The sequence below is a fragment of the Bubalus kerabau genome, chromosome 3 (genome assembly GCF_029407905.1).
Source record: "Bubalus kerabau isolate K-KA32 ecotype Philippines breed swamp buffalo chromosome 3, PCC_UOA_SB_1v2, whole genome shotgun sequence".
Classification (NCBI taxonomy): domain Eukaryota; kingdom Metazoa; phylum Chordata; class Mammalia; order Artiodactyla; family Bovidae; genus Bubalus; species Bubalus kerabau.
The window spans coordinates 84,246,926-84,262,157 of NC_073626.1; the positions used below are offsets into that span (position 1 = coordinate 84,246,926).

At 37.5% G+C, this 15,232-nt stretch overlaps 1 protein-coding gene and 1 non-coding gene across 7 annotated transcripts in view; both read right to left on the reverse strand.

Annotated features, from left to right (window-relative positions):
- CSRNP3 (cysteine and serine rich nuclear protein 3) overlaps positions 1–15,232 on the reverse strand; it is a 105,037-nt gene that overhangs the window by 28,907 nt on the left and 60,898 nt on the right. For all 6 annotated transcript variants that reach the window (XM_055572388.1, XM_055572390.1, XM_055572387.1 and 3 more), the window contains one exon: positions 212–471. In XM_055572388.1, coding sequence (XP_055428363.1) covers positions 212–471 — 260 coding nt within the window. The remainder of the gene's footprint in view (positions 1–211; positions 472–15,232) is intronic.
- Positions 13,900–14,006, reverse strand: LOC129648013 (U6 spliceosomal RNA). Its single transcript, XR_008712620.1, has one exon. It is a non-coding gene; the product is annotated as a U6 spliceosomal RNA (small nuclear RNA).

Sequence of the window (15,232 nt, forward strand, 5' to 3'; positions counted from 1 at the left end):
AAAAAACAATGTCAGGGAAGTTTTCTGCCCTGTTTTCAGTGATGAGACTATACTCTTTTTCCTTTAAAAAAGCCTCAGCAGAGAGTCTGCTCGGAAAATACCCATTTTAATCTGTGGATCTAAATGTGAAAATGGGTGAATGCAACCAGATTGAGGTAAGGATTGGGGATTTGGTGAAAAAAAAAAAAGTGCATTTCTAAGGTTTTTTTACCTTTAGTTTTAGAGAGTTCAGTTTTTCCTCCCTGAGGTGTTCTCTCAGCATCTCACGGTGGAGCCTCTCCTGCTCTCTGGCAAATTCGCCCAGGGTGTACTGGCGCACGCTGTTGTGTCGGCTGGACATGCCCAGGGTGCTGCCGCCCTGGCTGGGCACACTCGTGAAGCCCTGCCTCCTGGTGAAGTAGTACACAGTGACGCAACTGAAATGCACATTCTTGGTCCTCAGCCGCTTCTCTCTTTTGAGGATGGAGGAAGCTGAAAGGGAAAGAAACAACTCAGAGAACAGCCCCACAGCAGTTTTCGGATGAGGTGACGAATTAGAAAATGCCACTCGATGATCTTAAATTTACGGTCAACCCTTTCTGGCTGGGAGACACTAAAAATGTTGTCACTCAGAATTGGCACAGATTCCGCATTCCTTGCTTAGATTTTCTCCTAGCTGTGGTGGAGTAGACTTTTAAGACCTCTATAATGGTAGTCCAAGAAAACTTTTAGGCAAGTTGCCAGTAGTCTGTGAATCAGTGGCAGAATTTAATTTCTCATTTCCCTTCACCTTTTAAGTTTTGCTTTCATGATTTTCACATGAGTTGTATTTTACTATAATCAGAAAAGACACATACTACAAACTCTTTGGCTCTCATTTGATATGGAAGGCACTTGGTGTGAAATAAATGTCTATTTTTAAATTTTAGAAAATTCCAAAATGCAATAAACATTTATAGAAAAAGGCTCAATGGCACTATTTAGGCATTTTTACAATCTAAATGTAACCAAGTTTTCATCTGATGAAAACACCAATAAGTAATATTACGGACAGTGGGACTTTAATCCAAGTATACATTGAGAATATAGAAAATGTCATGAAATATATCATAACCTTTACTATTAGTTACAGAGACATCAAGATGCGCAGAGCACCATGGAAGATTGAGATGAACTCTGTAGTTGAGAGGAACAGAGTTACACATTGACCTTTTGAAGTTGGAAGATGTGCCGGTCTGTTTATTTTGTTGTGAAGTAACCCAGTCTTATAGAATTTGAGTGATTTCTTTCAATGAAACAAAAAGAAACAATGAACCCCTCAGATGTTTTATATCAGCTAACATTTATGGACTGTTCAAAGAATTATGCAAAGGACTATGCATGAGTTATCTCATTTTATTCTTATGACTGCTTGAGTTGGAATAATCCAAGCCTCCTTTTTGAGGAAAACAATCCACAAAAGGTTAAATAACATGGCTAAGGTCATATAACTAGCAGTGAAAATGGGATTCATTATTCTAGAGCCCAGTCTTTTAGCCATCAGGCCACAGTAGAAAGCTGGGATCAAACTAAGCAAGATGAACAAGGCTAAGATTTGGTGCCACACTGCTTCTGGGAGATGTCAACTGCTCCAGACTCCAAAGATGATTTTTATTTGTAAGACTGTATAAACAATGAAAGAAAAGTAACTACAGGAGCACTGGATTTATATAAAAATATGCTTCTAAGGGAATAGAATGAACTTCCAAGTTCAGTTGTCTCATTTTCTCCTTATAAAACCTTCAAGCCAAATAGAGACGTTGCTGTGATACATATCATTTTGAGGATTTATATATTCAATAAACATAAACTAGTAGTTTTCCCAGGCAATTTCTAAATGATTGGATATATTGGTGGAAAAGACATCTGTGATCCCTGCCCACATGGAGCTTGCATTTCCAGTGATGAGAAACTCAGAATAAATAGACTCAAACAGAGTAAAAGAAATAAGACATTTGGGCAAGAATTTAGCTTTCTCAACTTTTCCTCCTCATTAATGCTTTACTTCTCTGGAAGAGATTGCCAGGGAGCAAATGCTTCCAGCATGTATGTAGTTTTTCCGTTTATTTTTTTCTAGTTATCTATGTACATGTTCACGGCAACATACTTGTACTCCTGGCAGTAGTGACAATTTTCAACTTAGATTTAAAAGCTCTGATCTGCTTCATAACTGTAAGTTTAAATCATCTCAAAACAAAGAAGAAGTTGTCAAAATGTAAAACATTTCACCATAGAAAGCAAAATTCAACCATGTGCCCAGTAATTTGCTACCTGATCCGACAACCTCATCCATCACCACCTTAAGCAGGCTAGAGCCTCTGATTTTTGGGTGATAACCTTGAACTTATTTTGCTCTTCATATCATAAAAATGATACCCTGAAAATACTATCTTTCAAGGCCATAATTTACAAATAAAAATATTTTAATGTACTCATTAAAATAATTATTATAAACACATCTGATAATTTTCTTACTTGTTTTTTAGATAATTCATAGTACTCTACATGAATTTCCTTTAGAAATTTTTATTGAGATTTTGTACCTACGTTTTTGGATTATAAAAGAATTCCACCTTTTGGATGAATCCACTGTACCATCCTTTCACAAAAAGCCATATTATATTTTCCCCAGAAAACTGTTAAGAGATGATTTTCCAAGGCTTGGAAAAAGACAACAGTGGCAGAGAGTAGGAGCCCTTCATCTGGGCTCCTGGCATTTCTAACACCGTCACAGTGCACATGGACTTACGCTTTTTCCTATCCGCTACAGCTTATAATTCAAACGTGCTTATACTTGTTTCAGCACTTGCATATTATAAGTAGCACTGTAGAAATATGATCAAAAAGCCTATAGAATACATTTTAAAGGAAGGCTTTGGGATGTTGTAAGATTAGCCTTATGAAGAATATTTTAAATGTGGCTTTCCTGAACTTAGGAGGCACTCATGTCTCTCTCTTCTGATGATTGAACTGGAGCCCTAGAACAGGCCCCTGTGGGCTGTCTCTTGCCTCCAGAACCAATTGGACTAACAATCACAGAATGAAGTTATCAAAAAAGAGTCTGTGTTTTTCAAACCTGAGAAAAACATGAGAAAAACAGATGAAATCCACTCAGCACATTTGCCATAGGGAATCTGAAACCTTGAGGCTACACCTACCTAGTAATCTGTGCTCTTTACAGGATAATTGAACTCAATGTTGTGTCTCTACAGAGTTCAGGGTTCATTTTACTACTGTGAGGTCAAGAGCAAGAAAAAAAAAAAAATGAAGGAGACAGTGGCGTTCATTACTGCTTTGAAAAATAACTAGTCTGTTTTCATATGCAATGCTAATTTTTTGCTGCCTTCTAGCTCCTCTTCTTTTATCTCATTCAGTTACCATCCTGCAGCAGAAGTGTCTAAGTGCAGCAGTATTATTTGTTCCAACCAGGACACAGCTCTTGGGACCACCATTATGGCTAGCACGTCAGGGTGTACTGGTATTGCTGTAAAATCATCACATATTATGGAGATAATATTGATCCTTGTAAATTAAAGGAATAAACAGCACAGAGTAACCAGCATTAGCTATCTGCAGAAGCTACCCATCTTTAAAATGCTTTTAAAAATGAATGAAGAAGAGAGTTGAAAAACTAATTCACGATGCCAGGGTGAGAAAGTAAGTAGATAAAATAAAATAAGTTATACCATACATTTATATAAAGAGTTCATGCTCAGAGTGGATTAAAAATGGAAGCCATTTGGGATTAGCAGATGCAAACTATTATATATAGAATGAATAAACAACAAAAATCCTACTATATAGCAGAGGGAGCTATATTCAATATCCTGTGATAAACCATAATGCAAAATAATATGAAAAAGAATATATATACACTTTTATGTATAACTGAATCAGTTTGTTGTATAGCAGAAATAAACACAGCATTGTAAATCAGCAATACTTCAATAGAATACATGTTTAAAAAATGGAAGCCAAAGCTAAGAGTTGTATAGTGTGTTTTCAGGGCCATCCAGGGTAGCCAGTGCTCTGAGGAGACACATATTCTGAATATTCTGATCCTACAGAGAAGATGAGTATATCAAGATATCAAAGCGGCCTCACATCAGGCTCTAAGAAAATGCAACCAACCTTGCTCCATTTTGACACACATAAACCAACCTGTTCATTCACATTGGAATATAACTTCAAAAGTCAACATGACTATCTGATTGACTTGTCAATCTATTTCTTGCTGAAAATAATCAAATTTGCTTTCAGGTTTATACTTCAGACATTTGTGAACGTGTGTGTCGTTGCATCTGAGTTTGCTCTCTCTGTATGCACAGAGACCATTGTGCGTCTGAGCCTGTAAAACTGAAGACAAGATTCTCGATCATTGATTCCACTCTAGCGCAATCATTCTGGGGCCAGTGCTTGAGGAGTAATTCAGTTACTCTTAATGCACATTTGACTCTTTTAGTGTCAACAACTATCAGCAAAGTCCAGATATAGGTGGAAAGGCAGAGAGCAGTACACAGAACTATGTATTTTGGCTCTGAAGTTGCCACACGGAGGTTGAGAGTTTTTGGTCCAGTCTGATGTTAAACAAGGGGAAAACTGTGGAAAATATTAATTCTACCGTTTGGGTTTGATGAAGTTAATAGTATACTTCTTTCTCCTATGCAGTATGTTCAAAAGGAAAATACCAGATGATTTGTAAGTCAGTATTGAGTTTACTTTTCTTCTTTGCGGGGTGGGGTGGGGTGGGAATTTAGTAGAAGCAAAGTGAGATTGTTGAAATTAGTTTATCTTGGTAAATCCTGGGTAATAAAAACTTGTTTTCTTAAATTATACAAGCCAAGTTAATCAGGGGCTCTGAAAGTATGTTGTTTCTCACCTTTTGAAGAACAAATCAAGATCATATCAGTTATGAAGTCATGAAACCTAACTTTCAAACAAAAACCCCATTGTCATCAGAAAATATTTTACATAGGAATTAACAATAACAGTTTAGATATTAAATCAACTTCCAATGGTTAAAGTTATTAAGATTTTAAAAAATACATGTCCTCGATCTTTCCAAGGGACTTATACAAATCTCCTGTGATCATATTTTCATATCGTCTCCAGCTTGACGCAATTGTCAAGATTGGCCCCTCTTGATCCTGGTGTCACACACATGGTCTCAGATCTCAACCACAGGTAAGGAGTGAAATGGATCTAGCAACCAAGCAATATAGGAATAGTTCCTTTGAAAATGAAGCAAGTTTGCTGTCAAAAGTAATTCTTCCTTGTTCTAATTGTTCCCTTTTATTCTTTTATGTCACATTCCCAAGTTTTTCAAATCTACTTACCACAGTTGTATTTTTGTGTTTTTGTTTGTTTGTTTTGTTATTTTGCTCAAGTAAGGTATTTAGGGAAATAGTAAATCTTTCAAGTGGAAACAATTCCAAAAGACTAATAAAAGGAAATGTCTTAAGGCATTGGGTAAATGAGAGGCAAATGAAAGTAAAGACTATTTGGGAGTATTTTCCTTCCAACTGTGAACAGAATTCAAATTACCTGAAGTATATAACACTAAGTGGTGGCCAAATCAATAGTATGTTATATTCAGGATGTTATTTTATATTCAGTGAGGAAAGATATAGGGCTTCCTTGGTGGCTCAAACAGTAAAGAATCTGCTGTGATGCAGGAGACCTGGGTTCAATCCCTGGATTGGGCAGATCCCCTGAAGGAGGCATGGCAACCCACTCCAGTATTCTTACCTGGAGAATTCCAAGGACAGAGGAGCCTGGTGGGCTACAGTCCATGGGGTCACAAAAAGTTGGACAGGACTGAGCAAATAACACTTTCACTTCATGAAAGATATACCATGTGCAAAAACAATCATGAAAGAAAGACTTTTCCAAACACTGGATCTGTTAGAGACAATATTGGGATATCCCCAATGTTTTGGAATTGAAGTGCTTTGCATTTCCCAAAAGGACATCAGAATGGAGACAAAGTCGGTAAATGTAAGAAAATGTCAGGACCCATCAAATTAGGGACTTTTTTCTTTTACTATGCCCTTATTTCTATGAAAGCAGCATTCAAAAACAAAAATCAAGGGAAGAGTAGCTCCCACTTGAAGTGATGCTTGAGATATCAAGTCCCAGTTTGTTTCTGGTTTCCTGTAGTATGAATGATCGCTCGAACTGCTTTTCAAACTGCAGCACATCTGTCTCTCCAGCCCCTAAATGCCATTCTTCCCCATCTCCAACCAACCAACCAATTTATGTACTAGCAACATGGCAAACCGACTGGGGAGTATAAAGTATGATAAACATAGGTAAGAACCAGTTAGCATTCTGATGTCAGTCCTTCTGTAGAGGAGAAATAGGTTTATAACTCACAGACAAGATTAGGTAGTTTAATAAGTATTTTCCATCCTAATAACAGGTTGAAAATATTCACAATGGATTACTCTGAAGACTAATAACGTCCTTGGGTATTGAAGCTTCTGAGTGGAAATAACTCAAGATGAAACCCTTTTGTTTAAATCGTTAGTTTTACAAAAACAAAACAAAAGAAAAAACCCTCTCATATAAGACTATGTGATAATAAATTTTCTATCAAGACATGTACAAATACTGCATACGCATTTAAGCAAAAAATTTAACAAGAAAACAGAAATAATATAAAAAGTTGACCCTTCAGGCTGGACGACCAACGCTTTGTTTTGGATAATGAGCATGCGCGTCACGTCGTCATCTATTCAGTCTGTCAGCTACGTCCACACAAGCAAGCCAGAGATCCGCGTGCAGGGAGGCAGCTCTCTCCCCAGTCTCTTGACAGCTACAGCCCAGGCTGCTCAGCACACTGCAAGCTGAATTTGACATTAGAGAGCGTGGTTTAATAGTGTAATCATCTACTTGCAATTCTCTGCTTAAAAAAAAATAAAGTTTATTGCCCAGGATTTTGATATATATTTAGAAAGCTGCAAATAAAAATTGAGAACTTCAACCTTCCAGCTTTGATGTCATAAATAATTATGATGATTAACTCACAAAGAGTGGTCATTTCTCAGAACTAGCTCTTTTTTATTCATACATTTGAATTTATTAAAAATGCCCTCTGCACTTTCCCCTTAATTCTTGTGAGTTATCTAAAAAAATAGGGAGGGGGTCATTTTATTCTCATACTTATTAGAACAAAAGGAATAAATGCTGTATTTTGAAGTTATAAATTTGAAATTAAAAAACTGAAAGAAATGAATAAGGACCTACTGTATAGCACAGGGAATTCTACTCAGTATTCTGTAATAACCTATATGGGGAAAACATCTGAAAAAGAATTGATATATGTTTATAACTGATTCATTTTGCTGTACACCTGTAACTAATACAACACTGTAAATCAACTATACTCCAATATAGTTTTTTTAAAAATTGAAAGAACAAAAATTTTAAAAAGAAATCATGTTCTCTCTTATCTTTAATCTTTATAGCTGATTTAGCACTAACCCTTTCACTGCTTACATTAGATTGATGCCCACTGAAAATGCAGTGTGACTTAGAAAGCCCTATCCATCAACATCAAATGCAATTAACACTGGGAATAGTGAACTGTTAAACTCAAACAAATTTAGATTAAACCATTGATTAAAATAGTACCATTAACTGAATGATCAACCAAGTTTCACTCTAATTTTCCTTTCTCATCAATTCATCCATCAAATTTATAGTACTAGGCATCATGAATCTTGGGATTCTAATTCTATATTTGATATGAAGTCTTCCTACTGGTCTTTATATGATAAATAGTGTGTTTATATAACTATCACTTAAATAAAGTTTATATATTAAAATCCTTTGGCAAGATATTTGAAAGACAATATAATATTAAAGTGTTTTGCTAAATTTAGACCCTGCATTCTGTTCAGTTCTGTCTCAAACAACTGAAAGTTCAGAAATTTTTTTCCCTGTTCCATTTATTCAACTGGCCATCTGACTTTATTTCTAGTAAGAACAATTTCACAGAAACTGATCAATGTTATCACTACTTTTCTCTGTTAACAGCATGTATTTTCCTTTAGATAACACAATAATTTTCCAGAGAATCTAAGGTTTCTACAGAGATGATATTAACATTTATATATGGAACATTGATTATTACTGAGGTCTTTGTCATCTCATTTTTAAAGAATGCTTCTTTATTGTAAGCATACTATATCACTAATGAATTAGAGAAAGTATTATCCTATCCTCATACTTGGAAATAATAAATTGTTAGATAATGTACTTAATTCAAAATCTGAATTCTAAATTTGCTAATTTCCACTATACAGATTAAATTAAGGGGCACCTGCATTTTTCAGTCCCTCTGTTAGTATTTTCAGAATTATGTTTACCTCAGGAGTATTATCAGAAATATTACCATTGTAAAAAACCTTAAGAATCACAGATGGAAAGCATTACATATGCAGACTACTATCGTGGTGATGCTGTTAAGCCAAACAAAAAGTGTGTTCCTTTATTATCAGTGAGAAAATAAATACCACCTACTTCCCAGCCTGTTTCCTTAATCTCTCATATGTGCAATTAAACCCTAAAACTACATGCTTAAGAAATACATTTCACTGCTATTAAAGTAACAGCTATTTCCAAAATATATAAACTCTCATTTTATTAAAATCTCAACATGGATACCATCTTAGGACCATATCGTTTTTTACTGGGGAAAAAAAGGTAGTTGTCACTAAACATAAATATTCGCAGCTCTGGCTGCAGTCCAAGTTGTAAGCACTTTCCTCTGCTGTCTCAGCAATTCTCCTGATGTCAAAGACACATTAAAATAAATGGGAACCATATGGCTCCGCAGCAGAATACCCGCGCTCTTACAACTGAGAGGGCAATGCAATTCATTACCACCATCTGAGAAATATTTGGGGGACATGGAATATCTCAATGCAAAATAAAGCTGCATGAGGCAGGCCATTTGATTAAAATGCTCACACAATGACAGAAGGAGATATTTGCTATTCTTTGGCTCCACTAACCTGTTTTGCTGCTTTTTACATTTTCTCAGTACCACCATGAGCCTCCCCTGTTAGAAGGATTAAACAGCACTTCCCACCTGCTCAACGACTTCCCCACACTCTATCTCATCTGGCCCAACAATGTAGCCCCATCAAGCCTAATATATCATGATAATCCAGGTCAGAGCATCACTGAACAACAATAACAACAAAATGAAACAAAATCCTCAAAAATAACAAGAGCAACTAAGATCAAGTCATTCTGGAGAGGACTGGGTCAAAGGTAATGCACTTGAACTTTGCTATAAATGAGGAAATCTGGAAGCACATTTCTTTTTTACATCCTTAACCTAAAAAGCCTTTACTGTACTAACCCCAAACAAAAATCGAAATCATTAAAAAAAACATAAAAGGAAGAAATTCATCAATGCTGTATTACTGGCTCCATATGTCAGACATTCTAAATTTAAAAAAGAGATCTAGGGCTGCAGGGTTGGGATTAAAATGGAGTCTGGGAAGGCAGCTGGGAGCGGGGCAGCTGGGGTTACTGTGGTACCTTCTGTCTCCTGGCTGTCAACGAAAGATTTGGGAGGGTTGTAAACATCAAAAAGAAAGAAAGAAAAACAAAAGAAAAACTTCATGGTTTTTCTACAAAAATAGTTGTTGGTTGATTGAGCATATGCTTCAACTTCTCATAATCCTCTCATTGTCTGTTTTAACACTTTTAAAAGCTACAAATAAGGAAACTGCTTAAAGTATCATGTTTGGCATAAAATTACCGCCCCATATCTACTATTAATAGAAAAATTAGTTGAGATTCAGCTCAAATGTCAACTTTAAGAAGCCTTTCATAGAATCCCTAATATGTGGTATGTGCCCTTTCTACACATTTCCAGAACACCCCTGACTTGGTATATAATATAAGTGTGTGTTTCTCCTCCACTGTCTGGTAAACACCCAGTGAGCAAGGAGTTCATGTTGCTTCCTGCAGAACCCTCAGGGTGCAGCACACACCCAGGCACTGAAGACTCACTTGATAAATGTTTGTGTAACCAAATGAGATGAATGAATAACTGAGCTATGAGGTAAACATGTAAACGTATACATTTCCTGAATACACTTTCCTTAATTTTAAATGATAAGATGGCATTTGACAGTTCTCCCTTAAAGCCTCGTGGTCAGTGTCTTCCTTCCTTCTTAGTTTCTAGTCACTTTATTTTCTGAAGGTACCTTTCAATAAAAAACATAATATACTGAAGGGAGGACACGTTGCCTTCATGGCTTCAGGGTACACATAACTTTTGTATTACAAACCATTTGAAATATGCTATATTTTCCATTTCAATAGATCTGACATAAAAAAAAAACAACAAAAACCCTAGCACCATAATAAACTTCTAAATAATCCATTAATAATAAGCTGATAAACCCATCTCTAAAAAGCAAGTAACTAGCAGGGGAGTTACCTGAACATTATAAAACAGTTTTGAAAGAGAAATCCTGCTGATAAAACATCACTAATTGGTACTGACCTCTAGCAAAAACAAGACTGAAATTTGTGCCTTTAGCAGTTCACTAGTGATAGATCTACAAAACAATTCTGTCTCTTGGTATTTAAATTATTATCTTTGCCTTAGAGTCATGACTATCCTGTAAAAATAAAATCATATCACACAAGATTTATTAATTTCCTATGGAATTTTATGATATATAGCCATGTTCTAAGACATCTAATTTACCTCTTTTTTGTGGTTGGTAGAAATGAAAGTAAAAGCCATGATTGTTGAGTTCCTGAGGCAAACTGCAGAAGCAAGCAAGGAGAATTTTGAATTTTTTTGAAATACAAGAGCCAGGCAGAACTGATACAATATAGGCTACTATGTAATTTGAGAGAAGGCAGCTATTTATCTTGTCTGGGACAATTTTACCCTGCAACTAAAGAGTTGTCCTCTTAATATTTCACAGATGGGGGAAAAAACACGAGTTTCTGGGTCAGAAACAAACTACTTCATTATTCACAGTACAAGAAGTAGAACGAGCATCTTGTTTCTGTTGGTACTCCTTGTTCACCAGATTCTACAGGGGCAAGGTGGAGGAGCCAAATAGATGCTGCACACACAGTACGTTTGCATTATACCAAAAGCACAATGAGTTTGGGAATCCACTGTTTTTCTTAGCAAGCAGTAAACAAGCCTGTTGTTCAATGGGAAGGAGACATTACCTCATCCTTCAGGATGGTGGTGGTTTAGCTGCTAAGTCGTGTCCAACTCTTGCGACACCATGGACTGTAGCCTACCAGGCTCCTCTGTCCATGGGATTTCTCAGGCAAGAATACTGCTGTGGGTTGCCATTTCCTACTCCATAGAATCTTCCTGATCCAGAGATCAAACTCTAGTTGCTGCACTGAAGGCAGATTCTTTACCACTGAGCTACCAGGATCTCTTTGTAGCTCACAGATATTTCCCTTTGAAAACATCTTGCCAAAGGAGAGAATCAGCCCAAAGTTCTTGGGAATGTATTTGGCAGTTCCCAGGAGTGGACCCCGTTATGATTTGATATTACATCCAAATAGGAAAAGGAGTACGCCAAGGCTGTATATTGTCATCCTGCTTATTTAACTTATACGCAGAGTACATCATGAGAAACGCTGGGCTGGAAGAAGCACAAGCTGGAATCAAGATTGCTGGGAGAAATATCAATAACTTCAGATATGCAGATGACACCACCCTTATGGCAGAAAGTGAAGAGGAGCTAAAAAGCCTCTTGATGAAGGTGAAAGAAGAGAGTAAAAGAGTTGGCTTAAAGCTCAACATTCAGAAAACAAAGATCATGGCATCTGGGCCCATCACTTCATGGCAAATAGATGGGAAACAGTGGAAACAGTGTCAGACTTTATTTTTTGGGGCTCCAAAATCACTGCAGATGGAGACTGCAGCCATGAAATTAAAAGACACTTACTCCTTGGAAGAAAAGTTATGACCAACCTAGATAGCATATTGAAAAACAGAGACATTAGTTTGCCAACAAAGGTCCGTCTAAGTCAAGGCTATGGTTTTTCCTGTGGTCATGTATGGATGTGAGAGTTGGACTATAAAGAAAGCTGGGTGCTGAAGAATTGATGCTTTTGAACTGTGGTGTTGGAGAAGACTCTTGAGAGTCCCTTGGACTGCAAGGAGATCCAACCAGTCCATCCTAAAGGTGATCAGCCCTGGGATTTGTTTGGAAGGAATGATGCTAAAGCTGAAACTCCAGTACTTTGGCCACCTCATGCAAAGAGTTGACTCATTGGAAAAGACTCTGATGCTGGGAGGGATTGGGGGCAGGAGGAAAAGGGGACGACAGAGGATGAGATGGTTGGATGGCATCACCAACTCGATGGACATGAGTTTGAGTGAACTCTGGGAGTTGGTGATGGACAGGGAGGCCTGGCGTGCTGCGATTCATGGGGTCGCAAAGAGTCAGATACGACTGAGCGACTGAACTGAACTATGGGGCAAATAGGGGGATAAAGGTGTCCATTGGAATCCATGGGAAATTGGTTCCAGTACCCCCATGGAACCAAAGTCCATACTCAAGTCCCTTAAGTAAAGTAATATAATATTTGCATATAACCTATGTATATCCTCCTGTATACTTTAAATGAGCTCAACATTTCTTATAATACCTTGCTGTTCAGTTGCTAAGTCGTGTTTGACTCTGCAACCCCATGGACTGCAGCATGCCAAGCTTCCCTGTCCTTCACTCTCTCGGAAGTTGCTCAAACTCGTGCCCATTGAGTCAGTGATGCCATCCAACCATCCCGTCCTATGTTGTCCCCTTCTCTTCCTGCCCTCAGTCTTTCCCAGCATCACAATGTAAATGCTATGTAGATTATTGCAAATATAATGTAAATATTATGTAAATAGTTGCCAGAGCACAGCAAATTCATGTTTCTCTTTTTAAACTTTCTGGAATTTTTTTCTGAATATTTTGAGATCATTTGTTGGTTGAATCTGCAGATGCAGAATCCACGAATATGGGGGGCCAGCTGTGTGCATCCACATATACTCTCAGGTACCTCAGGATGTATAGAAACAGTGCCCCTTCTGGGGTCTATTTTCCCCTTTTCTATGCTACTCATATGACAGATGGGTTGTTACAGGAAATATTTTTTCCAAAGCTAAATGTGACTTTGGGCTATGAAGGAGAAACAAAGGTATAAAAAGGTTTCTTTTCCTTCTACATTTTAGGATTTTCTATTCCTTGGGATGGAAGAGAAAAAAATGAGCAGAGTGCGTATACTGAGTTTCATAAAAGTAGGATTCAACCCCGTCTATCTTCAAGAGCATCACTTCTCAATGATTCCTATGTTTCTTTTACATCTGGAGTGAACTCAACCTTGGATCCTTGGTTCTCAGCATTCCCCACTAACCAGTTCCCTGACTTCCTCTCATGTATATATGGTCTTCAATGTCTCTAAGTCTAAGGTTTTCTTTTTAGTTAAAAAAATGTGGAGTATATATGACTGAAGTATAGTTTCTTTACAATGTTGTGTTAGCTTCCGCTGTACAGCAAAGTGAATCAGTTATATATATACATATATCCACTCTTCTTTGGATTTCTTTCCTATTTAGGTCACCACAGAACACTGAGTAGAGTTTTCTGTGCTAAACAGTAGGTTCTCATTAGTTATCTATTTTATACGTTGTTGTTGTCTGTTACTAAGTCCTATCTGATTCTGCGATCCTACGAACTGTAGTACGCCAGGCTTCCCTGTCCTTCACTATCTTCCTGAGTTTGCTCAAACTCATGTCCATTGAATCAGTGATGTCATCCAACCATCTCTCTGACACCCCCTTCTCCTCTTGCCCTCATTTCATACATAGTAGTGTACATATGTCAAAAAAGTCTGGAACACTTCACAAATTTGCATGTCATCCTTGAGCAGGGACCAGGCTAATCTTCTCTGGATTATTCCAATTTTAGTATAAGTGATGCTGAAGCCAGCACTCTAAATTCAAGTTTTAAGTGACTTTCACAAGCAAAGCATTCATCTCCAGCCCCTGCCAGACACCAAAGGCAATCGGTGCTGGGAGATGGCATAAGGAAAAACGTGAGAAGCAAAATCAATTTGAGGTCAACCCTGCCTTGACCCCCCAGACTTCTGGTCTTTGATCAAGGATTCAGTAGGGATAACACAGGATGTTTTTTGAGTACTTGAATAATCTTGAGAGAGTTAAGGGACTATTATTGTTCCCAGATGGTAATGGATATAATTACTTTCCTTCGACAGAAGAAGTTACCCTCTTTTCTACAGCAAGCCATTGAAACTGAGAAAGACTAGAAAAGGCCATAGGTAGTTTTGAGCAAAGAACTCTTCGGGGAGGAGAGGTCTGGGTACAAGAATCCAGGGGCAGCTTAGGGGCATTAGGAAAAGATAAACCAAGACTTGGTGAATCGTTGCTGTGATCCAGTTTAAAGTTTCACGCAATCTATTACTACAAACCACTGCTACACATTTTGACAATCTATACATAAAGTAAGGATATTTGTACATAGGCCAGTTTTAATGGTAGAGGTGTGTAATCACAAAGTTTGAAAACTTACTAGTACACAAGTGGTGAAGCTGTAAAACTAGTAATGATAATTGGGTAATTTTAAAATGCTGCTTGTACTGATCAAGTTTTATTTGTGTGTTGACCACGTGCCAAGGCCTTTCTAAGTGCTTCATAGGTATTAATTCATTGAATCTTCATACCAATACAAACATTGTTGGAATAGGTAGACTGTTCAATTTTATAAATGAAACTGAGGTCCAGAGAGGTGAAGCGATTTACCAAAACCTCACAGCTGGTAGCAGAGCAGCCTGATGTGAATGCAGACAGTGTCAGTCCAAGGCTCAAGCTGTTAATCTTAACAATCTCCTGCCCATTCTTAGTTCTGGAATGGGCTAAGACTCTTTTTTCTCCCTTCTTATGTTCCATGACGTAAGTATGTTTGTCAGATCAGACTTTAATCAAGGATTGGCATCCATAAAAATAAAGAGGGCTTATGCCAAGGTATGGGCTTCCCTTGTGGCTCAGCTGGTAAAGAATCCGCCTGCAATGGGGGAGACCTGGGTTCGATCTGTGGGTTGAGAAGATCCCCTGGAGAAAGGAAAGGCTACCCATTCCAGTATTCTGACCTGGAGAATTCCATGGACTGTATAGTCCATGAGGTCACAAAGAGTCGGATAG